At 27.0% G+C, this 20,192-nt stretch overlaps 1 protein-coding gene across 1 annotated transcript; it reads left to right on the top strand.

Annotated features, from left to right (window-relative positions):
• The first annotated feature begins 63 nt into the window (after window positions 1-63).
• On the top strand, window positions 64-20,016 carry LOC129963265 (5'-nucleotidase domain-containing protein 3-like). Its single transcript, XM_056077509.1, has 14 exons — window positions 64-323; window positions 3,239-3,414; window positions 3,559-3,633; window positions 6,804-6,859; window positions 7,501-7,591; window positions 8,064-8,189; window positions 9,744-9,801; window positions 14,245-14,347; window positions 15,574-15,675; window positions 16,170-16,254; window positions 16,474-16,614; window positions 17,290-17,376; window positions 18,687-18,745; window positions 19,749-20,016. Exons 1-14 carry the CDS (start codon window positions 134-136, stop codon window positions 19,951-19,953), a joined length of 1,554 nt encoding a protein of 517 aa, XP_055933484.1. The 5' UTR covers window positions 64-133; the 3' UTR covers window positions 19,954-20,016.
• Window positions 20,017-20,192: the final 176 nt, after the last annotated feature.

Raw genomic sequence — 20,192 nt, 5'->3', positions numbered from 1 at the left:
ATTAAATGGAAAAAAAATATGAAATTTCTATAAACCTTTGGCAACTATCTTAAAAGGTTATGTTTACGTTTGGGTATAAAGGGGGAGGGGGAGACGCGGCAAAGGAAGGGAGAAACGTGTGTATCTTACCGTCATGCATCCATCAGCTGCGCTTAGGACATTATTACATGTTAAAGGACGACAAACAGTAATAACAGCCCTTTTAAATTCCAAAAGTGTTTTCAGGAAAAATGCGTTGCAGTTTTCAAGAAGTACAGGCGATAAAGCATCGGATAAGGATAACCTTTTGGAAAAGTACTATGTTGCCAAACAAGCATATGAAGGTAAAAATAATAAAACATGCTTAAAAATAGCATTATAAATACTCTGCAGTACAAATTTTGAACTAACAATATTGCATAGCATGTTTTATTAGTATTTATAATATTTGAAAACTGTCTTGGTGCAATATGTCAAATTAAGGTTGCAGAAATAAGGGAATATGTTTCGGAACGAAATTTTATTTCCGCCTAAATTTTTATCCTTATTAAGTAATATAGTTAAATCAACTACTATATATCGTTATGCTGAAAATGCGACTAATTTGGATAATATTTCATAAACATTGCTCTTCCATTTTTTTTGTAACTTTCACTGTTGGATTTATTTTCCTCTTCAAGTCCATTTTTGAAATAAGATTTTTAATTATGATGGTTTGAAATATGTTAGATTTGGTAGATGCCAAATGCAGAGAGTATTTTGTTTAGTATAGTGGAATTCTATGTTCTAAATAGAATGTTTCAGAATGTCTTGCTGCCTTTTTATTTTATTTAAATATTCTTACTTTTCAGTTCACTTAAGACAAATTTTGATCACTATTGAAATTCGTAGGATTCTGTAGATTCAAGTCTGTTGTGAAGTTTAATTTTGTCTTTTTTCTTTAAAGAAGTTGTGATAATTATAATACCTGTACTATTGTGACAACAGTTAAAATAAGAACTTATTTCTGTCAGATGCTATGTAATGTAAATTATTTTATAGATTGAGTTGTTTAAAAAAATACACAACGTAGTATATTTGCAAAAAGCTTTAAAAATTTGCTATGTCTTTTTTTTAATTGTGATTATGTTTTTTTATAATTCAAACAATATAAATATTAAAATGAAATTTGAATTAAAACCGACTTCCTTGCAAGCCTTGTCTTTTGTGGTGAAACATAGTGTAACTACTTTGCTATGCTGATGTTGCTTTGGCTTTTCTGAAAGCTTGTTTTAAAGTGAATAATGTAAAAAAAAATACAAGATTGGCTGATATATTTTCTTTTGCCCTCTTCGGGTTAAATCCATTGAAAATAAGCAATATTAAACCCTGTACTAGAATAGATGTCTTTTAACATTTTCTGTATCTGAATTTTAAATATAAATTACTTTAAGTAATTTTTATAAATATCTTGAAATATAATGGTTTTTCTTGCACATAATAAATTTTTCAACTTGCTCTCTACTTTCATCTGCACATATTGAATTAAGTTTCAAATAATTTTAATGGATATCCACGCGCTGATTTTCAGTTATGGTCTTGTATTAAGTGTTAATGCACTTTATATTATTCTTTTCTGAATCATCTTTTATTACAAATAAAAACTCGGAAATAAAGGGATGTAAAAAATAATTCTAAATTATTTGAATAAGTTGATAAGAATGTTGAAGTTCTAGGGTATACTGTGTAAATATAATTACAAGTAAAAAAAATGTATAAATTTTGAAGTTGTCATTGTTTTTAGTATGCAAGTAATTAAGAATCTTGGTTATTAAAAATTGAATCTTTATTTTTTGCAAGATTTGTTTTATTTCTCCTGCTTCTTGGCTAGAGAGAGTTCGAAAAAAAAAAAACTATTTTAATAATACTAAATGGAATTATTGAAAAAAAAATTAATTTAAATAGCTTTTTCATTAAAAAAAAATCTTGATTTGTATTGGATTCTACCTTTTTTTAAATTTAGTTAAAATATATTAATAGATTTTTTTTAAAATTTTATTTGTAAAGAACATTTACGTGTTTAGGGGGGGGTGAGATATAAAATCCTCCCTTAATAATTTTGAAAGGATCTAGAATTGTTAGTGACAAGAAAATATAAATTATGCCACTTACCATAGGTAAAATTGCTTGACAAGAAAGACATCGAAACTTTGCAAATGTTCATAATTATTATAAATTTGTTATTCTTTCACTTGCCTCGAATATCTAATTCTAATTTCTGACAATACTCTTCTTTATACTTCTACTGATCTACTAACTAAATGGAGGAATATTAAAACATTGTTATATTTTTCGTTTTCATAATGTCGGTATGAATAATTATCTTTGATGTAAGTAACCTGTTGCATTCAAGAAGCAACTCTGGATCATCAACTACATCATTTCTTTCCTCGAGTTATTGCAAAGTCCTTGAGTACAAAGGGTTATTCTTTCTTAGCATAAAATATATAAATTTTGATAACCATTTTATCATTGTAAATACAATATTAATTCTGATTCTAGACAAATATTCAATTATTGTTTCTTATATAAAAGCATATAATCCAAAATGGATTTCTGCAATGTATTTTTTTTTCTTTATGTCGTCTGTTCTTTTTCTAAATTTGTACTGACAAAAATAACTTTAATTCTGTTTGCACATGATTTTTAAAAATATTTCTGTTTTTTTAAAGATCAATCTATTAAATTTTCTCATATGTTTGAAATATTTGGCATGAAGCATAAAATTTTGAAAATGTGGACTTGAAGATTTTAATACATTTCAACCATGAGAAATTAGAAGGAGTGCCAAAAAGAATTTTAATTGATGGGGGAAAACAAAGTAAGGCAATACTGTGTTTTTATTTACAGCTTCTAAAAATATTTTGGGAAAAAAATGTTTGAAAATTTTTTATTTATTAAATGTTTAAGATTGGCATTCATTGATAATATTTTGTCGAATGTCTCAAAATCTAATTGCTTCATTTTTTTTTTTTTTTAAATTCAAAGCTGCTTTTAAAAACTTTATCAAAGTAAATCGCAAATATATTCCGAGAATTTTAAAGATAATTTATGATAGTTTAAATAGTCTTTACAGTTCTGCATTGTGCATGCATTAAAAATACTAAATTGATTTATATTTGAACTTGCAAAAAGCAAAGAAAAGCAAACTCCTTTATTTTCTAAAATTTAAAATTGCTTCAGTTTGTTTTATGAATCTTTATTTAATTTTTATTTGTAGCTAATTTACCCCCACCTGAAGTGAATCCTCTTGGTGTTTTTGCTAATAATGAATTGAATCTCTCCCAAATACAAGTATATGGATTTGATTACGATTATACTTTAGCAGTATATAAAGAATCATTACATTATTTGATTTATAACTTAGGAAGAGACTTTCTTGTAAATAAATTTAAGGTAAGTATTTCATTGTTTTGTACTTCTAAATTTTTTTATATTTATGTATTTTACAGAATTTTTAAATAGTTATTGAATTGTAATTTAAAATAATTTCTATAGTTAATTTAATTATTTTAGTTTTTAAATGCTTTTCTTTTGCAGTATCCTAAAGACATTCTCAAGTTAACATATCAACCTGGATTTGCAATTCGTGGTTTACATTATGATATGCAAAAGGTAATATTTTATTTTGTCTAAAATTTTTTTAACTTGTCACTTATTCTAAAAGTTTTTTTATATTTTTATCTTATTTTTAAATAAAAGTGTTTTTAATAAGAGTACTTTGTTTTAATTTGATATAATTATATTGCAAAAGCATGCATATTCTTGATTTTAGAAATCAAGATAATTATCTGAGAATTTCTAACAGTTTTTGCCAATTCTTAATTGGAAAATTAATTTTGCAATTCTTTGTCGACTTTCGAATTATTTTATTTTTGATCTGGTTAAAAGAAGTTGTATCTTAAAGTTGCACATTTTTGTAAATTCTAAATTTGACATGAGATTATCAAAATTTGCAATACAAGAAAATGGCCATTGCTATCGGATCAAGCTACTATTGCAATATATATTTTTCAATTCTAGAAAACTTAAAATCTTTCGTCTTTTTAAAAATATTTTTTCATTGTTAATTACCAATTTATTTTCAATATTCTGAAAACTATATACAAAGAAAATCAAATTTGTTAATAATTAAGTTCTTTTGAAACCAGTCTTGGAATCGAATCATTTCTGATTATATTCTTTGAGCATGATATTTAATCTTGGGGAAAATATAAAGTCTAATGAAGAAATAAACTGAACAGAGAAACTTCTGCTTAAAAATGTCAAATTCATTACAAAACCAATTGATCTTTCATTATCTTGGTCAAAAAATATTTTCAGTTTCGTAAAGGAGCAGTTTTATAAACCAAACCAAGGATGGTACACTCCCGAGTATCCGGTTTGCAACTTTCCTGCCTAGTTTATTTTTTAAAAATCATAATTAAATACAGACAAGACATTACATTGGCAATATTGCCAAGATATTGGAAGTGCTGACTGCTATGATCCTCCTACATGTAGTGTGCAATATACTAGTTGTGAGAGGGAAAAAAAGCAGCATTCTGCTGAAATTGGGCTTACAATTTATGTTTCCTGCATTTAAGTTGGGCATTACAAAATTTATATTGAAATGTTTGTCCTTTTTACTAATTTTTTTCTGTAATAAATGCTTGAAATATACAGTGCAGTATATAAACATATATAAATTACCAGTAGAGAGCCTTCTATTTTAACTGACGCGTAACCGGAAATTGCTTCTATGATTCACTGGACCACAGCTACGTCTACATTCTATGCGACATAAGATAAATGGAGGGTTTTAATACTCAATAAAAAGTGAGAAAATGCACATTACAACAGTAAGTTTTGGTATAAAAACTTCTAGTATTATTAGGAAAAGAAATAAGTTTATAAAACTCCAGTCTATCCGGCTTTTATATCTGGCCTTCCCTTCCTCCATATTGGGCCTGATACTCGGGAGTGTACTGTATATTAAATTTCGTATTGGTTAAGATATGCAAAATCTTATTGTAAATTGAATTAAGTTCTGAATAGATGTAAAGCTTTAAATGATAACTGAAAAATAGTTTCTATTGTCTCTGCGTTAAAGTGAAATATTGAATATATACAAATTTTATTACTACTAAAAATGTCTTTGCTAATGTATACTAAATGTTATAGATCTTAATGAAAAATTGGCTTTTAGAAAAATTTGCCTTCTATAAAGGTAAATAATGGAAATGATTAACATTATATTCTCTATAATGCCAAGATATTGTGCTATTATTGAAATTAAATTCTATGCATAGAAAATATTCGACTTTAGTGGGTTCTAACAGGCTTCACTAAAAAGTGATCATTTATTAATACAAATACACAGATGACAAAACACAGCCGAGATGTACACAAATAATACACAGCAGCATTTAGAACAAGCTGTAGTCTGCAAGTAGTAAATGACCAGAACAGCACACAAAGCGGCCAGACAGAACTCGGCAGGAAAAGAGATACCACAAGGCTTTTCACTAAGGTCTCGCCAAATGCTTACTATTCTTCATTGTCTCTTTGCTTTAGATATATAAAACTGCCAACTTGCTACTATATTGCTGGCTACTTCATATATGTCTCGATGTTGTTTCACTACTTGTTACCAAGACTCGGTGCATGTTTCAATTGGCAATTCGCTTAAGTTTTACTCCACTCAACACTTCACTGAACTGATCCAACTAATGTACTGCTTAACTCGACCCTAACTATAAGACTTGCCACATGTTCACTCTCACTATATGACAGACTCTGGCTTGATCAGAAGCAGAGAATAGGTTTTCAAACAATCAAAATAACTTGTCTCTTGTTGGTCTTATTACCAGAATTCCTGAAAATTCTAATTGTCCAATTTGTTGCCTAGCCCAGAGGTCATTAATCCGGTCTCCAATCAGCATCAAATAAAGCTGTCTGTAAAACTATCTTTCCTACAGCAGTATGAACTGTGCTAGGAAACCACATTACAAATCATTATAATTTATATGATGGACATTTATTCTAGTTGGAACCTAGATTTTTAAAAAAAATAATCGAGTCTTTTTCAGCATATTTAAATATAGGTTATTTTGTGAATTAGGATTTTAGTTTTAGTTACAATTTTTCTCATTGTTAAATTTATTTGAAGAAATGGTTTTCACTTAATCTGTATCCCATCGTTGAATGTTTTGGAATAAAAATTGTCTTTTTTGAAGGAGATAGTATACTGTTAAAAAAATGAATTGTTTTGTTATATTTTTAGTTTTAATCTAAAGTTTTTTACATCTTTAGAAATTTCATTTTATATAAAATTGTTAGACTTTCTGACTATTTGTTAAATTTAAAATGAAATTTATTAATTTTTTATTATTATTCATTGCCTTTATTTGCAGTTTTTAAAATCCCTCTTTTTTTTAATCTGGAAATATTTTTACCTTAAATCTTAAGTAATTGTAACTTTTCTTGTTGCATATTTATTTCTAGGATACAATGACTCCTAAAACTTCTAAGTTTTTGACTAACAATTTAAATATAGGTTACATTTTCATCTGTCATTTCACTTATAGAAATGATAATCTTGTTATTTTTTTTATCTAGCTTTATTCTTAATATTAGCTTCTTAAACAGCTTTCTTTCATTGTTATGCAAAATATTGCTTAGATTTTGGTATTAAGGATTTGAAACATTTAACCTGAAGCAAGCTGTTAATAATATACAATATTATAATTATTATTAAAAACGATTTGTCATTCAGTTTAATATATGCAATAAAATTATTTCAGGGTGTTTTGATGAAAATAGATTCCTTTCATCAAATTCAGTTTGAGAGTGTGTATAGGTAAGATCATTTATATTTTCCTCGTATAATACAAATTTCAACTTTTTGTTTTACTTAATCTCTTCTACTTGCAAAATACATAGTAATTTTACTAAAAGAATCTTTAACTATTTGATGGTTAAACATATTTAATATTCTTTGAATAATAAAATGTGTACTGTTCAGAAAGTTTGTTGTATTTAACCCAAAAACTGTAAAATTACTTATTCCTAATTGCATATCTGCATCCAATTCTAAATATTTAAAGAATTTTTACAAATTTATCAGTGTCTGACAATATTAGAAAGAATATATTTCTAAGAAAATAATCAATAGAAAGAGAATATTAAAATTAAATTTTCTCCATATTAAGAGTATATAGATTCTTTTAAAAAATATTTGTTCATTCAAGTAAAGACTTGAGTAAATAAATTCATTCTTTTCTTTTTCTGAAGTGAAAATAGCTTTATTAGAAATTCTTGAATCCTTTAAAATTGAAGTTTTACAAATTCTTTAAAATATTCTGGAAATCTGTTATTAATATTTTTTTTTTCTAATTTAATTGAGAAATGGCCATTTATTTTGTAGAATCGCTTATTAAAACAGCAGTTTTAACTTGACTGTTGTGATTTATTGTTTTCCCATTTAACTTTATGTTTTAGGGGAATGACCCAGTTAAGTAAAGAAGCTGTGATCGAAATTTATGGAGGTTCCTATATACCTCAGGAAATGATAAGAGGAAATGGTTCAGAAGTAATTAATTTTTTTTATAAGAAAGCTCCTTTAACATGGATGGATATACTTGCTATATTATTCCCATTTAGAAAAAATTTATTACTTTATCATTTTTAAAGAATTTTATTTGGTTTTAAAGTATTGCTTGATTTATTTTATAATATTAAAAAAATATCCCTGACTTAAAAAAAAAAAAAACTCTTTTTAGATTCTCAATAGAATTTTAAATTAAAAATGAGATTTTTATATATCTTAAATCCCCCATAAAATATTTTATGAATTCTTGTAATGTTGAATTATAATCTAGATGTCTTTATAATAAATTAGCCATTTCAAAATAGAATTTTATTTTAATTTTAAGTTCTTGTCATGCAATGAATAATTTGTCTCGCATTGTTACAAATGCATGTGTATTTGTGACATAATTTAGTATATAAAATAGAAGCTATTACTATGGTTTTATTTTAATACAGCGCTTTAAATATTTTAGGCAAGAATGAAGCAGCTGAATGATTTGTTTTCTGTGCCAGAGATCTGCCTTCTGTCTAATGTTACAGATTATTTTGAGAAACAGAATATAGCTTACCATCCGGAAATTCTGTCTTATGATATACAAGTAAGGTTGGCTTATTACTCATTATGAATGAGTATTTCCTGTTATTGGTATATTATACTGTAAAATTATTATCAAACATGTACATTTATAATAAATCTAGTGTTATGTTAAAAAATATAATTATTTCTTGAATAATTTTTGGATATGAATATCTTTAGAATATCTTGTGTTAGTAAAACTCTTATGCTTTTTATGATACATTGCATTCTTGATTTAAGAGTTGTGGTGGAATGTCGATTTTGTGATACGTAAATGATATATATTTGAAATGGATCATATTTCTTTTATTGAATCTAAATGTCTAGTAGAGCAAGTTAACCTGCTTTTGCTTAAAATTTTGGGAATTAAAAGATAATTGGATAAAATGCTCAAAAGTTGTTTTGAAAGGCTTGCTTCTGAGGTCTATCTTGTTTTAATAACTTATATATTGAATTATCGTATTAAAATCTTTCATTAAAAATGATGTAATTTTCAAATAAGGCTTTTATTCTGAACTTTTATTTCAATCAATAGGTATAATCTTACTTAACCTTAATTTTCTTTTAGAATATTGTAGAACATCTTGCATTTCAGATGCATTCTTTTTATAGGTTCTCTTTTTATTATAATTTTAAAAAATTCTTTTTTTTTAAAAACTAGAAATTATTCTTTAATGTTTTTTAATGTTGCATTTACCCAGGTATTTTATACAGCCTCGTCAAATCTTAATTTTATGAATGTGCAGACTGTAAATAGTTTAATTATTATATAAATTTTTCAAAATATATTTTGTAAATTTTTTTATGTGTTATTACGAACTTGCAAGTTGTTGAAAATTAACACCATCATTATTATGTGGCTAAAATGACTTGTTACTTTGATGGGGGTGAAAAAAAAAAGTTGAATTCTCAAGCAACTGTTATAATCAAATAAGAAAGATATTGCTATTCTTTTACTCCACACTTTTATTTGCACAAACTTGTACTATTCTTTACAAAGTTTGTACAAACTTTCATGAGAAAATTATCATCTTGATGAAGCAATAGCAAGTTACAACATAAACCTTTTAGTGATAATTTAACTTATCTGTGTTGTCTCATTTTCAAATAAAAATGCGAACAAATTCAATTATTTTAATGGAATGGGTTGGCATTTTATTCCTAAAGCCAACAAATGAAAATGAATGGAACTGAAAATCGAAGAGTAATAAATAAAATGTTAGATTTATTTATTCTGAAATAATTAAACATTTGGATTGTCCTTATCACTGCTAAATAACTTGGCTAATAAAAAAATGCTTTGGATTTTGTGGGATTGAAATTTTTCAACTGCTAACTATTAAACTTTTAAATAAACATATATGCATATTCAGAATTCTTGTATAGCTTTGATAAATTATTCTGATCATATTTTGCCATATATACACAGCATACATCTTCATTTAGAATTTGAAATCAAATTATTTAAATTTAATTGATAATTTCTTTAAAGGCTGCTACTCTTTAGTATTCAACTGATTTTTTTTAAAAATCTTGCAAGTATGTACTTATTTTCTGATTATACTTTTAACTTTAGAATGCTGTACAAAATATACATCCTGTGATGCATAAACTTCTGGATGAGGATACTATTGGTAAGTAATGATTTTTGCTTTACTCTCTAAAAGGAAATAATTGTTTTATCTTGACAGGCCTGGTTATTCTATGTAAGGATGGGAGGGACTTGCTAATTTTTAATGATCTGTTTCCACATATTTTTATAATTCAGAAATTGTGCATTAAGCTTGCAGTTTTAAGTCTTGTACATTTCATCTTCATGCTATGTTATTAAGTTGGAGAAATGATACAAAATAGAAAATTTGTTTAAACTTTGGTAAACGGAAATCAAAATGAGATTTTTATTTTTTATTTTAATAAATGGTTTCTTTGTGTGATACATAATGGATTTGTGGTTTCTGTATAATATTGGTGATTTTCTGTTAATTTCTAAACTCGTCTGTAATCACTTTTTAACAGCAATTTGGTATAAAAAAAATAAACAATGTTGTATTAATAATATTGTATATTTAATAATTGTAGTAAATGTATTCATATTATACTAAACTTAAGCCACTGTTTATCTTAATCTTGGTAGAAAATCATTTGACCCTTTATATTAAGTTTTTAATTTGTTTTCTCTTAATCTTTGGAAGTGAACATTATGGGATAAATAAAGCACCTTCAATTATTAACTGTCAGAACAATGCAAAAACTTTCGTAAACTAAATGACAGCAATTATTTAAACCTGTAATTCTAATGAGCAACTATGTTATCAAATAGAAAGGTAACCTCTTGCTGTTTCTGACAAGTCTCAAAATTATAATTTCACTCTGGAGAGAAGAGAAGTAAGGTCATTTGATGGCATGACAGATCATTGTTACAAATCCTTTTCTATTTAGATCTTGGCTATTAATATTTTTTTCTTCCTGTTGGAGTAAGAAAAGATCATATTTAACAGAACATCTTGGAACTAGTTTACCTGACCTTTTTATATCATTTTTGTAGCATACTGCTGATTTGTCAGATCTAACTTTTTAAAAATGTAATTATTTCAATGCCGAAATTTCCAATAAAATTTTAAAGACTTCTCACTTTTATTTAATGACCGAAGAGGGGTCTGGCGTTTCTGTGAGTTAATTGCGATAATGTAGGGTTTGATGCTAACGTATCTTACGACTGTGATATTGGGGAACTATGGATTTTATTGGACAGTTGTAGTGCATTGCAACATTTTAGTGGCTGGTACTCTGCAAAAGATGAAATCTATTCTACTAAACTGAGGAAGATTTCTCGACACCATGATGTCTACCACCAATGGACCTCGTTGCATGTAAACATTAGTGGTAATGAGATCACTGATTGGCCAAAGAGGGTAGTGAGAATAAAACGGCTACTGACTCTTCACTTTTTTTTTTTTTTTTTTATCAGGATCTATACTCAATTGCAAGATCTAAAATCAATTTAATATGGTGTATTCCACCTGCGCACAAATGGTATACGGGAACATTCCCTGGCATTCTGCTAGAAATCAAATGTGACTATGGTTCCCAGACTGCTCTGGCTAGACTAAAAAGTGGTCACCTTAAGTGCCTTTCCTTTGAAAGTTGTAGAAAAACCCATCCTATTGTAAGAAATGCTGCAACCATCCAGCTTCACTAGATCACATTCTGGGTTGCATCCAACTTTCTAAGGGAGACTTAATATCCGACCCCCTTATTAGATTTCTTTGGTGGTCAACAACCTACTAGAGCTAATCTGGCATACAGTTATAAAAATAATGGAAGCACCTTAGATTTATAAAAAAAAAATCCTTTATTAGTATGGTATAGAACTGCCTTTGACTTGTAATGCAGCTAGGATTCATCTAAGAATCAATCCATACAAGTGTTGAATAGTATTTAGAATTTTGTATTAGTATTGTATCATTCTTCCTGGAGATATTGTGGAAGTTCTAGTAGAGTTACCAGTGAAAGATATTGATTCCATATTGAACGCACTAAAATAGACCATAATGGTTCAATGATATTGAGGTCGGGTGATTGTACGAGCCAAGACAGATGTTATAACTTCATCCTTGTGTTCATCAAACCATGATTGGACAAGTCTCACTGTATGGATAGGTGTATTATTATCTTGGAAAATTCCATCTCTTGCAGGAAACAAAGTTTGCATCATAGGATGGACCTGGTCAGCTAAAATTTCTATATACTTCTCCCCAGTGATCCCTCCCTTCAGGGTTAAGATTGGTCCAGCAGAAAACCACAGCATGGCTGCCCATATCATGTCAGATCCATCTCCATGCTTGACAGTTGGAAGGAGACGATCGTGATCATACACTTGTGCAGGTGTCCTCCAAACGTACATACGTCCTATTGTCGGTAAAAGTTGAAACAGCATTCATCAAACCATATTACTTTCTTCCATTTATCAATCGACTAGGTTTTGTGAGTGTGACGCCACTGTAGACGACGTTTACCATTAACGTACCTGGTAAGTGGCTTGGGAATTGCTGCTCTGCCATAAATGTTCTGTTCATGAAGGGACCTTCTAACTGTAATCACTGATACTGGAGAATACAGAATGGGATTGAGCTCTGCGGTCACTTTTGCTACAGTTGTTTGCTTTTTAGACATTACAATCCGCTTCAATACCCGTAGGTCTCTTTCATTGTATTTCTCTTTCCGTTCACTATTTTGCTTTGCTGAGCTTCTATTGTCGTGCTGTATCTATTCTGCCATGGCATTATACACCGTAACTCTAGAAATGCCAAAAAGTTCGGATGTTTCGATCACACTTGCTCCAGTTAGACGGGCTCCAATTAGACAATTCGGCCTCTTTGAAAATCTGAGAGGTCCGACAGTTTACGGTTTAAAAAAAATATAAGAATTGCAGCATTTCAATAAAGTTAACATATACTGCCAGAATATATACATTACCATTTATGAAAAAAACCCAACTGGATGTTATTATATTAATGCTTGTGAAGCGCATTTAAAAATGTCACTTTTATGCACAAGTTTTTACATTATTGTGATAAACACCTGTATGTCGGATCTCTTGAGGGTAAGCAATATTTAATGACTTTGTGTAAGCAGCAGTTTAAAATAATGGCTTAAGTTAAAGCAGTTTTATTTATTTTGTATGCATTATAGCATATTAAAGTGTAGTCTCTCCCCCCCCCCCCTGAGGACTCGAGTTATGAAACCATTAATGTATTGGTTATTTTGCAATAACTGAATTCACCTTATCAATCGTTGAATCTGCTGTGTACTCTTTATGCTTAATTTTTTGGTGAACAATAGCACTTTTCTGAAAAATTCACTCTAAAGCTAAAGAGGAAGATTTTTAACACTGTTTTGTATAGTAGGTGCTTGTAAACAATAAAGGTTTCATTCTTCCATACCTATTTATTCTGTTTTATTGTTTTTGCTATGCTAATTGTGCAATTATTAGTCCATGTTTCTTTATCAAATTGGATATTGTATTATATTTCTTGCAGTTAATTAACATTTATATCTGGATGTTAAACTGTGATCTTTAAAGGAATCTCGTGTTTCTTGTATTGTATATAGAAGTTATTTTCTTGTTAAAATAGAAAAATTTTCCTATCTTTACCTTTTCGTTATATTTACTTATAGATCTAGATTATCAAATAAATGTTTTGCTTGAAAATTGGTTTTTGATAATTTTATATGTACAAATTTGGAAAAATAATTTGAAAAAAATATTAAAAAAAAAAAAAAAAAAAAAACTAGAATGTAATTGCTATAAAAGAATTTCTTAGCTTTTTTTTTTTTTTTTTTTTTTTTTTAATACTGTCCGAATGAGACCTAAATGTGTTCTGATAAAACATTCTTTTATACTCTTAAGGTATATTCTATCCAATTTAAGTTGATGTACATATTGCACATGACAATTATTGTCACTAATATTATCTTTTGATCATAAAGAAAGAAGAAAATTGGCTCTTTTTAAAAAATTAGCAGGATTTACTTATTTAAAATCTCAATTTTTGAAATTGAAAAATTAAAATCTATAGAAATTCAAAGTATAGGTTGCAGTCTTATTATTATCTATCCATAATTGCAACATCAAAACTTTCTTTCTTGTTACTTTTGGTGTGTTAGAAGTACTTGTTTGAGATTTAAAAAAATCTCTTCTATACAATTGAATTACCCAGTAATGAACTGCTTATACATTTGTCTTTTATACTATCAGGGAAAGAATTGTATCTTTCTCAGCCTGAATTCTTTAAAAGCTTTCATTTATCAAATACCAGTTTGTAAGAAATTCTTAATATTCTTGTCCATTTTTCTATTATTGAAAATAATATGCAATCTTTTATATGCAAAATAACACAGTGGAGTAGTTAATTGCTTATACACATGTTAAATAGTAAATTAAAATGGTTATTTTATTTGTATCTTATTTGAAAATGTGTCGTGATCTTTTTATATTTACAGGTTGCTTAGCATTTAATATCAACTTTAATAATTCTTCCGTATTTATCTGTATTTTTACTATTTTTTCATTTTAGGGCAATACCTTGAAAATCATCCAGATATGCCTAGGTTTCTTCATAGGTTAAAGGCAGCTGGGAAGAAAATGTTTTTAATCACAAACAGTCCTTTCAAGTTTGTGTGAGTATTTCGTGCGTCGACTTTCTTTGAAAACAAAATCTCCTAATTAATGTTACTTGTCATTTTTTAAAAAATATTTTATTGAATGCTTTATTTCATTTTCTTTATGCTATTGTATATTCAATAGAAATACAATGAACTGTATTTGTAAAAGCAAGTTTAATGATCTGGAAGACTGTTATAAAATTCTTATCCTCGCCTTATATTGTGTGTAATAGATGAACTATTTACTGAAAATGGCAATTGCATATGTAAAAAAGAGCAACCATAAAATTGTTAATTATGTATATTATGAATTTTTTTTAATTTCATTATAAAATGAATTTAGTATATCTTAGTAGAATAAATTTTCATCATTTCTTTGTACAATATTTATATATATATGTTTAATATAAGCATTTTGAGTCTGTAGACAGTATGCTTTATGAAGCTTCTCTTTTTATAAATTCGTCAAATTAGCTTTCTACTTTCAACTTTTTAAGGATTTATTCTCAAGGGAGAATGTACATGATTTCATTTATTGGGACTTCTAATGCTTGTATACAATTATACTTAATTTCACTATAATTTATAAACACTGGATGAGCATAATGAAACGGTAATGTAATTAAACTTGGCAAAGTATTAATACTACTATGATATTCTGTAATTGATGGAATTTATAGTTTTTATATATTTATTTGATTAAAAAATATGACTTGTCAATCTAATTGCAAATGTCTTTAGTGCAACATCTTTAGAATATTAAAAATTTGTCATTATACAAGAAAATTGACGTGTGCTTACTTTTAAAGAGTTTTAATATTGTTCAAAAGTATACTTTTAAAAATGCCTGAATAAAATATTACTGTAGAATTTGAATGTTTTGCCATTTATTTTATCTAAGCAAAGTAAATGGAAATTTGAACTTATTCCAACTTTATTCACTTACCTTCAGGTGAGGTGGTGTTGCATTATAATTATTGTCCCTATGTTGAGTTGGATAATGAGCAGTTTAAGCAAGCTTTTATTTGTCCAATAGATTCTTGCATTTGTTGTAGAACTGTTTTTTTTTTTTTTAAAAAAAAAAACAAGGATATATGCATCTAATAAAGGAATAAATATTGTTAGAGAATTGTTATGCTTTTTTTTCCCCTTTTTGTCTATAAAATTTGATTCATTGTTTTCATTAATCAAAAAAAGTAATTGAAAATCAAATATTTTGACAATTATTATTTTTCTCTTAGTGATAATGGTATGAAGTACATGATAGGTCCTAACTGGGCAGATCTTTTTGATGTAATAGTAGTTCAAGCAAGAAAACCCAAATTTTTTATGGATCAAAGCAGGTGAGTTATTTTAAATGCTTATTGCTATCATCATTTGTTTGATATGTTTAAAGAATGGAAAATATCAAAGTTTCTATATTAAAGGTTTGTTATAATTTTCATGTTTGTATTCTTAATTCTTGGTTATTTGACTATAGTTACAAGTTAAAAATATTGACTAGATTATTAGTGTAATGTTTTAAGATGCATTATACTAGATAAACTAATCTTTAAGAAAAAATATTCCATTTAATATATAATAGAAATTAATGAAGAAATGCAAACTCTGTAATAAATTATAAAGATTCCAGATTATGTTGCAGTTAATGAAACTAGTTTTTAATTGTATGAAACTGCTGTTATTCTTGAAGACTTGATATGCTGAATACAGATTATAGTTCTGAAAAAAAAAAAGTTACAAAAAAATAATGATAAAAACTAAACGAAAGTTCCCCCTCCCCTTTCTACCTTGAGGGAAAAATGCTCAGAAATTGATGCATATATATCTTTTGCAGGCCCTTTAGGATTTATGATGTACCCTCCAACAGTCAACTCTGGGAAAGGGTTTTATCTTTGGATAAAGGGAAAGTGTACATTGAAGTAAGTTATTTAATTCTGATGGTTCATTTGGACTCTAATAACCTAGTATTGTTTTAAATTGCCAAATTCTGATGGCATATTTGCTTAGTACTCAATTTTTCTGCTTTTACAATTAAAATTATTTCAGTGTTTAAGCGTTAATGTAATACTCTATCATTTTTCTTCAGAGAAAATTGCATTGTCATCATTTTTCAATGTGAGTATTTAATTTTATTTTAGGGTAATTTGAATGAATTGCAGCGTATGACTGGCTGGTATGGCAATGCCGTTTTATATTTTGGTGATCAAATATATACTGACCTAGCAGATTTGACATTGCATCATGGGTGGAGAACTGGAGCAATAATACAAGAACTTACTGTAAGAAGCTGTGTATAAGTTGCTGTTAATTAATTGTTAAAAATATCGGTTGTAACTATTACTTGTATATCGTAAATAACAGTCAAGATGCTATTTGCTCATTCTAAATTGGGACTTCTTAAATTAAGAGTTATAACCACAATAGCCTGTATACAGAAATTCCCCAGTTTGGGAAATATTAATGACAAAAACTTCAGTCATATTCTTTAATATTAACAAGCAAATCCAATTTTAATCTTTTCTTTCTGATAATCCCTCCTTAAATTATGATGCTTCATTAAATTATTTTTTGTATATGCAGGGTGAATTTTTAAATATTCAGGAAACTGCTCTAATTTACTATCTGCTTTCACTTCGGAATTGTTTTATAATTATTAAGAAACACTAGTAGATAGAATAATTAATATAATGCAATAAATAAATCTATATGGAAATATTGATTAACTAAAATTTAGAATGGAATTACTATTTATGAATTAATTATTTTTTGAATTGGAATTTTGAAAACTTTTAGTATTAATACTGTAAGATTTTTCAGAAACTAAATGAGAACTGCCTTGTTAAATTAAACATTATCAATTCATTTTAAATTGTGTTGAGATAAATTTATTATTGCTTTGTGCGTATGTTAGAATAACATTTTAAAATTTTAACTTGTTATAATTTTTTTTATAGAAAGAAATAAATATTTTGAATTCGGAGGAATTTCGACATGACGTTGGATGGCTTCAAACACTGCAACATCTGATAGAAGAAATGCAGGTGACTATTGGTTTTTATTTTAAAACTTTTTATAACTGTCAAGTTGTTTTTCAGTGAGAACTATTGTGATTCTTGTTTAAAGAATATGGGTTTTTATTTAATCATTTCAACTAAATTTTATTAGTATGCAAAATATTTTTCATGCCTAGGCATAAATCATCTTCATTTTGTAATATTTTCTCTAGAAAAATTGTAGCATCTTTATTCTTGTATACAATTCTGGTACTCGTTAAATTCATTGGTATTGATGTTCTCTTATTGGTATAAAAGATGAAAGGGGAATTTCCATCAAATTATAAAATCAATATTGTGTAACTTCAAAAGTAGAATGTCAGTTTAAATTAAACGTCATTCTTGCATTTTAATATGAAGCAGTTTCAAGGATTTCTTTTTTTATGTGAACTAATAGATTGCTTATGATTTTTTAGCATGTAATATGAATTAATACAATAACATTCTATAATACATTATTACAATAGTTTTTGTGAATAAATTATAAAAATGTTAATTCTGAATTTAATGCCTATTTTAATTTCTGAATTTGTTATGCTGCAATGAGAGAATATTAGAATAAAATAACCTGTAATTTTCATATTGCTTTTTAATTTGAAAAAGTAATTTTTATTTTACTCTTGGATTTAAGACAAATGCATGTTTTGAAATGGAAGTCATTTAAGAATACCTTCTATTTTCTTTACAGATTATTGCTTAATTTACTTCTTAGACTAAAGTAAAAACATTGAGACATTTTTTATTGTTCAGTTTCTTTTTGAAGTTTTGTACTAAAAAAGAATATAAAATATGAATTTATATTAAAATCAACAGAACTTTAAAAAAAACTCGTGCTATACATGTTTTATTGATGTCATTTTGGTTGATAATCTGAAAATATATAAGAATGTTATTTCTGTCTTTCCTCTTATAAAATGATCAGAACTATTGCTACCTTTCATTAGGAATTGCTATCTTTTTAAAAACTTTTATAACAACTATCGGTAACGGTTCAAGTTGAAATGGAGAAACTAAGAAATATGCACTTGTCTATGTATCTTGCTTATAGAACAAAATGCATAAAAAAAATCGTATAAAAATTTATTACTAGTTACTGAAATCGATTTTTATTCAGATGCATGTATTAGTTTTTAAATCAAGCTCATTTTTAAATTTGTTTAATGTACTTCTTGCTTCCTCATGTATATTAAAGTTAATTTGTCTTTTGAGTATTCATCTTTTTACTCTCGCAACATTTTATTTTATATAGTATATTTATTCTATGAATGATGTAAAAGTTATTTAAAATTTTATTTCAGGATTTTGAAGAGGCAGATGATTTTATTGAACAACTTTTAGTTGAACGTGACGAACTCCGGTAATTTCTTTTAATTCATTTCTTAAATTTCGTTTATTAGCAGTTGTATTTCGCATCTAATTCTAGCATGAAAGTGTTTTTTTCAAATATTATTTAATTAATAAATATTATTACATATATTTGTACATAATTTTGACAGAGAAAAAAAAAGTAGATAAGATGTTTTCATAAGTCTAAAATAAGAGTAAATTAGTATTTTATAGGTCATTCTTTAATTTAAAAAAAAAAAACTGAAAGCCGATACTTTCAATGGTAACATAGTTTAATTTTATCAATGAATTTTACATAAGTAATATTTAAATTTTCAGTTTTTAAATTTTACCTATAATTTTGGCATGCTTTGCTATAAACTTATTTAAATGTAATAAGAAGACATTTTAGTACATAGTGATACACTTCCTAATTGAAGTTTTAGAGTTTTTATCAATTTCTATTATTGAAATTTTAAAATATAGTTTTAGTGATGATATAGGATTAGAATTTTGTTCAGATTTAAATCTTCATTTTTTCCTTAATGAAAATGGGTTCACATTAAAAAAAATTCTTATTTGTAGAATAAAGGCAATAATACTACAAAAAGTTGTGCAAAATCGATGCAAAAAATAAATTTGTATATCTATCAAGACAAAATGGAAATTTTTTTCTATTTGAACTTATGAATTATGAGAAATATACCAAGTTGGGAGGGGAGCCAAAAACCAAAAAGAATTCAATTCAATGCAGGCATTAGATAAATGATTGTTTTAATTTTTTATTTGCAAATAATATAAAAATAAGCCAAATATCCAAAATTTATACATTGCATTACTTCTACATTATAAGAAATCTTCAATAGACATGAGGACTAAGTTTCAAGAACTGTTGAATTAATAAAGAGAACTAAATGCATTTTCTAATGTTTGTATATCTTTTTAATGAATGTCAATCATTTTGTTTGAAAGAGACATCGTTTTTAAAAACTGAAAATTTGTATAATGAATCTGTTTCATTTTTTCTTTTACAGTACTTTCACAAAAGCCATGTTTAACAAGCAGTTTGGCAGCATCTTCCGAACTCATCACAACCCAACTTATTTTTCTAGACGACTTTTTAGATATTCTGACATTTACATGTCCCATATTACTAATTTGTTAAATTTTTCCTTGAAACACACTTTTTATCCAAGGAGAGGGGCACTGCCTCATGAATGTAAAGTACCTTTTATTTAAAAAAATATTTAGACACAAAAGGTATTTTAGTAACTATTTTGTCAGAAAAAATATTTTGTTTATTACTGAAGTAGGGGTTTTTATAGAGCATAGGAAGAACTTAACAGCTGTTTGCTTGTTTATTTTTTAGATGTAAAAACTGGGCAAATAATGCTGTAGTGATAGCATTTTTTTAATTTATTTAGAGTCAAATCATGAATTCCTTTTTAGTATTACATGTTTTGTAAATGTTCATTTGA

The sequence above is a fragment of the Argiope bruennichi genome, chromosome 3 (assembly GCF_947563725.1).
Source record: "Argiope bruennichi chromosome 3, qqArgBrue1.1, whole genome shotgun sequence".
Taxonomy (NCBI): domain Eukaryota; kingdom Metazoa; phylum Arthropoda; class Arachnida; order Araneae; family Araneidae; genus Argiope; species Argiope bruennichi.
The sequence above is the reverse complement of the archived record's forward strand: the minus strand, read 5'-3'. Positions and strand labels throughout refer to the sequence as shown.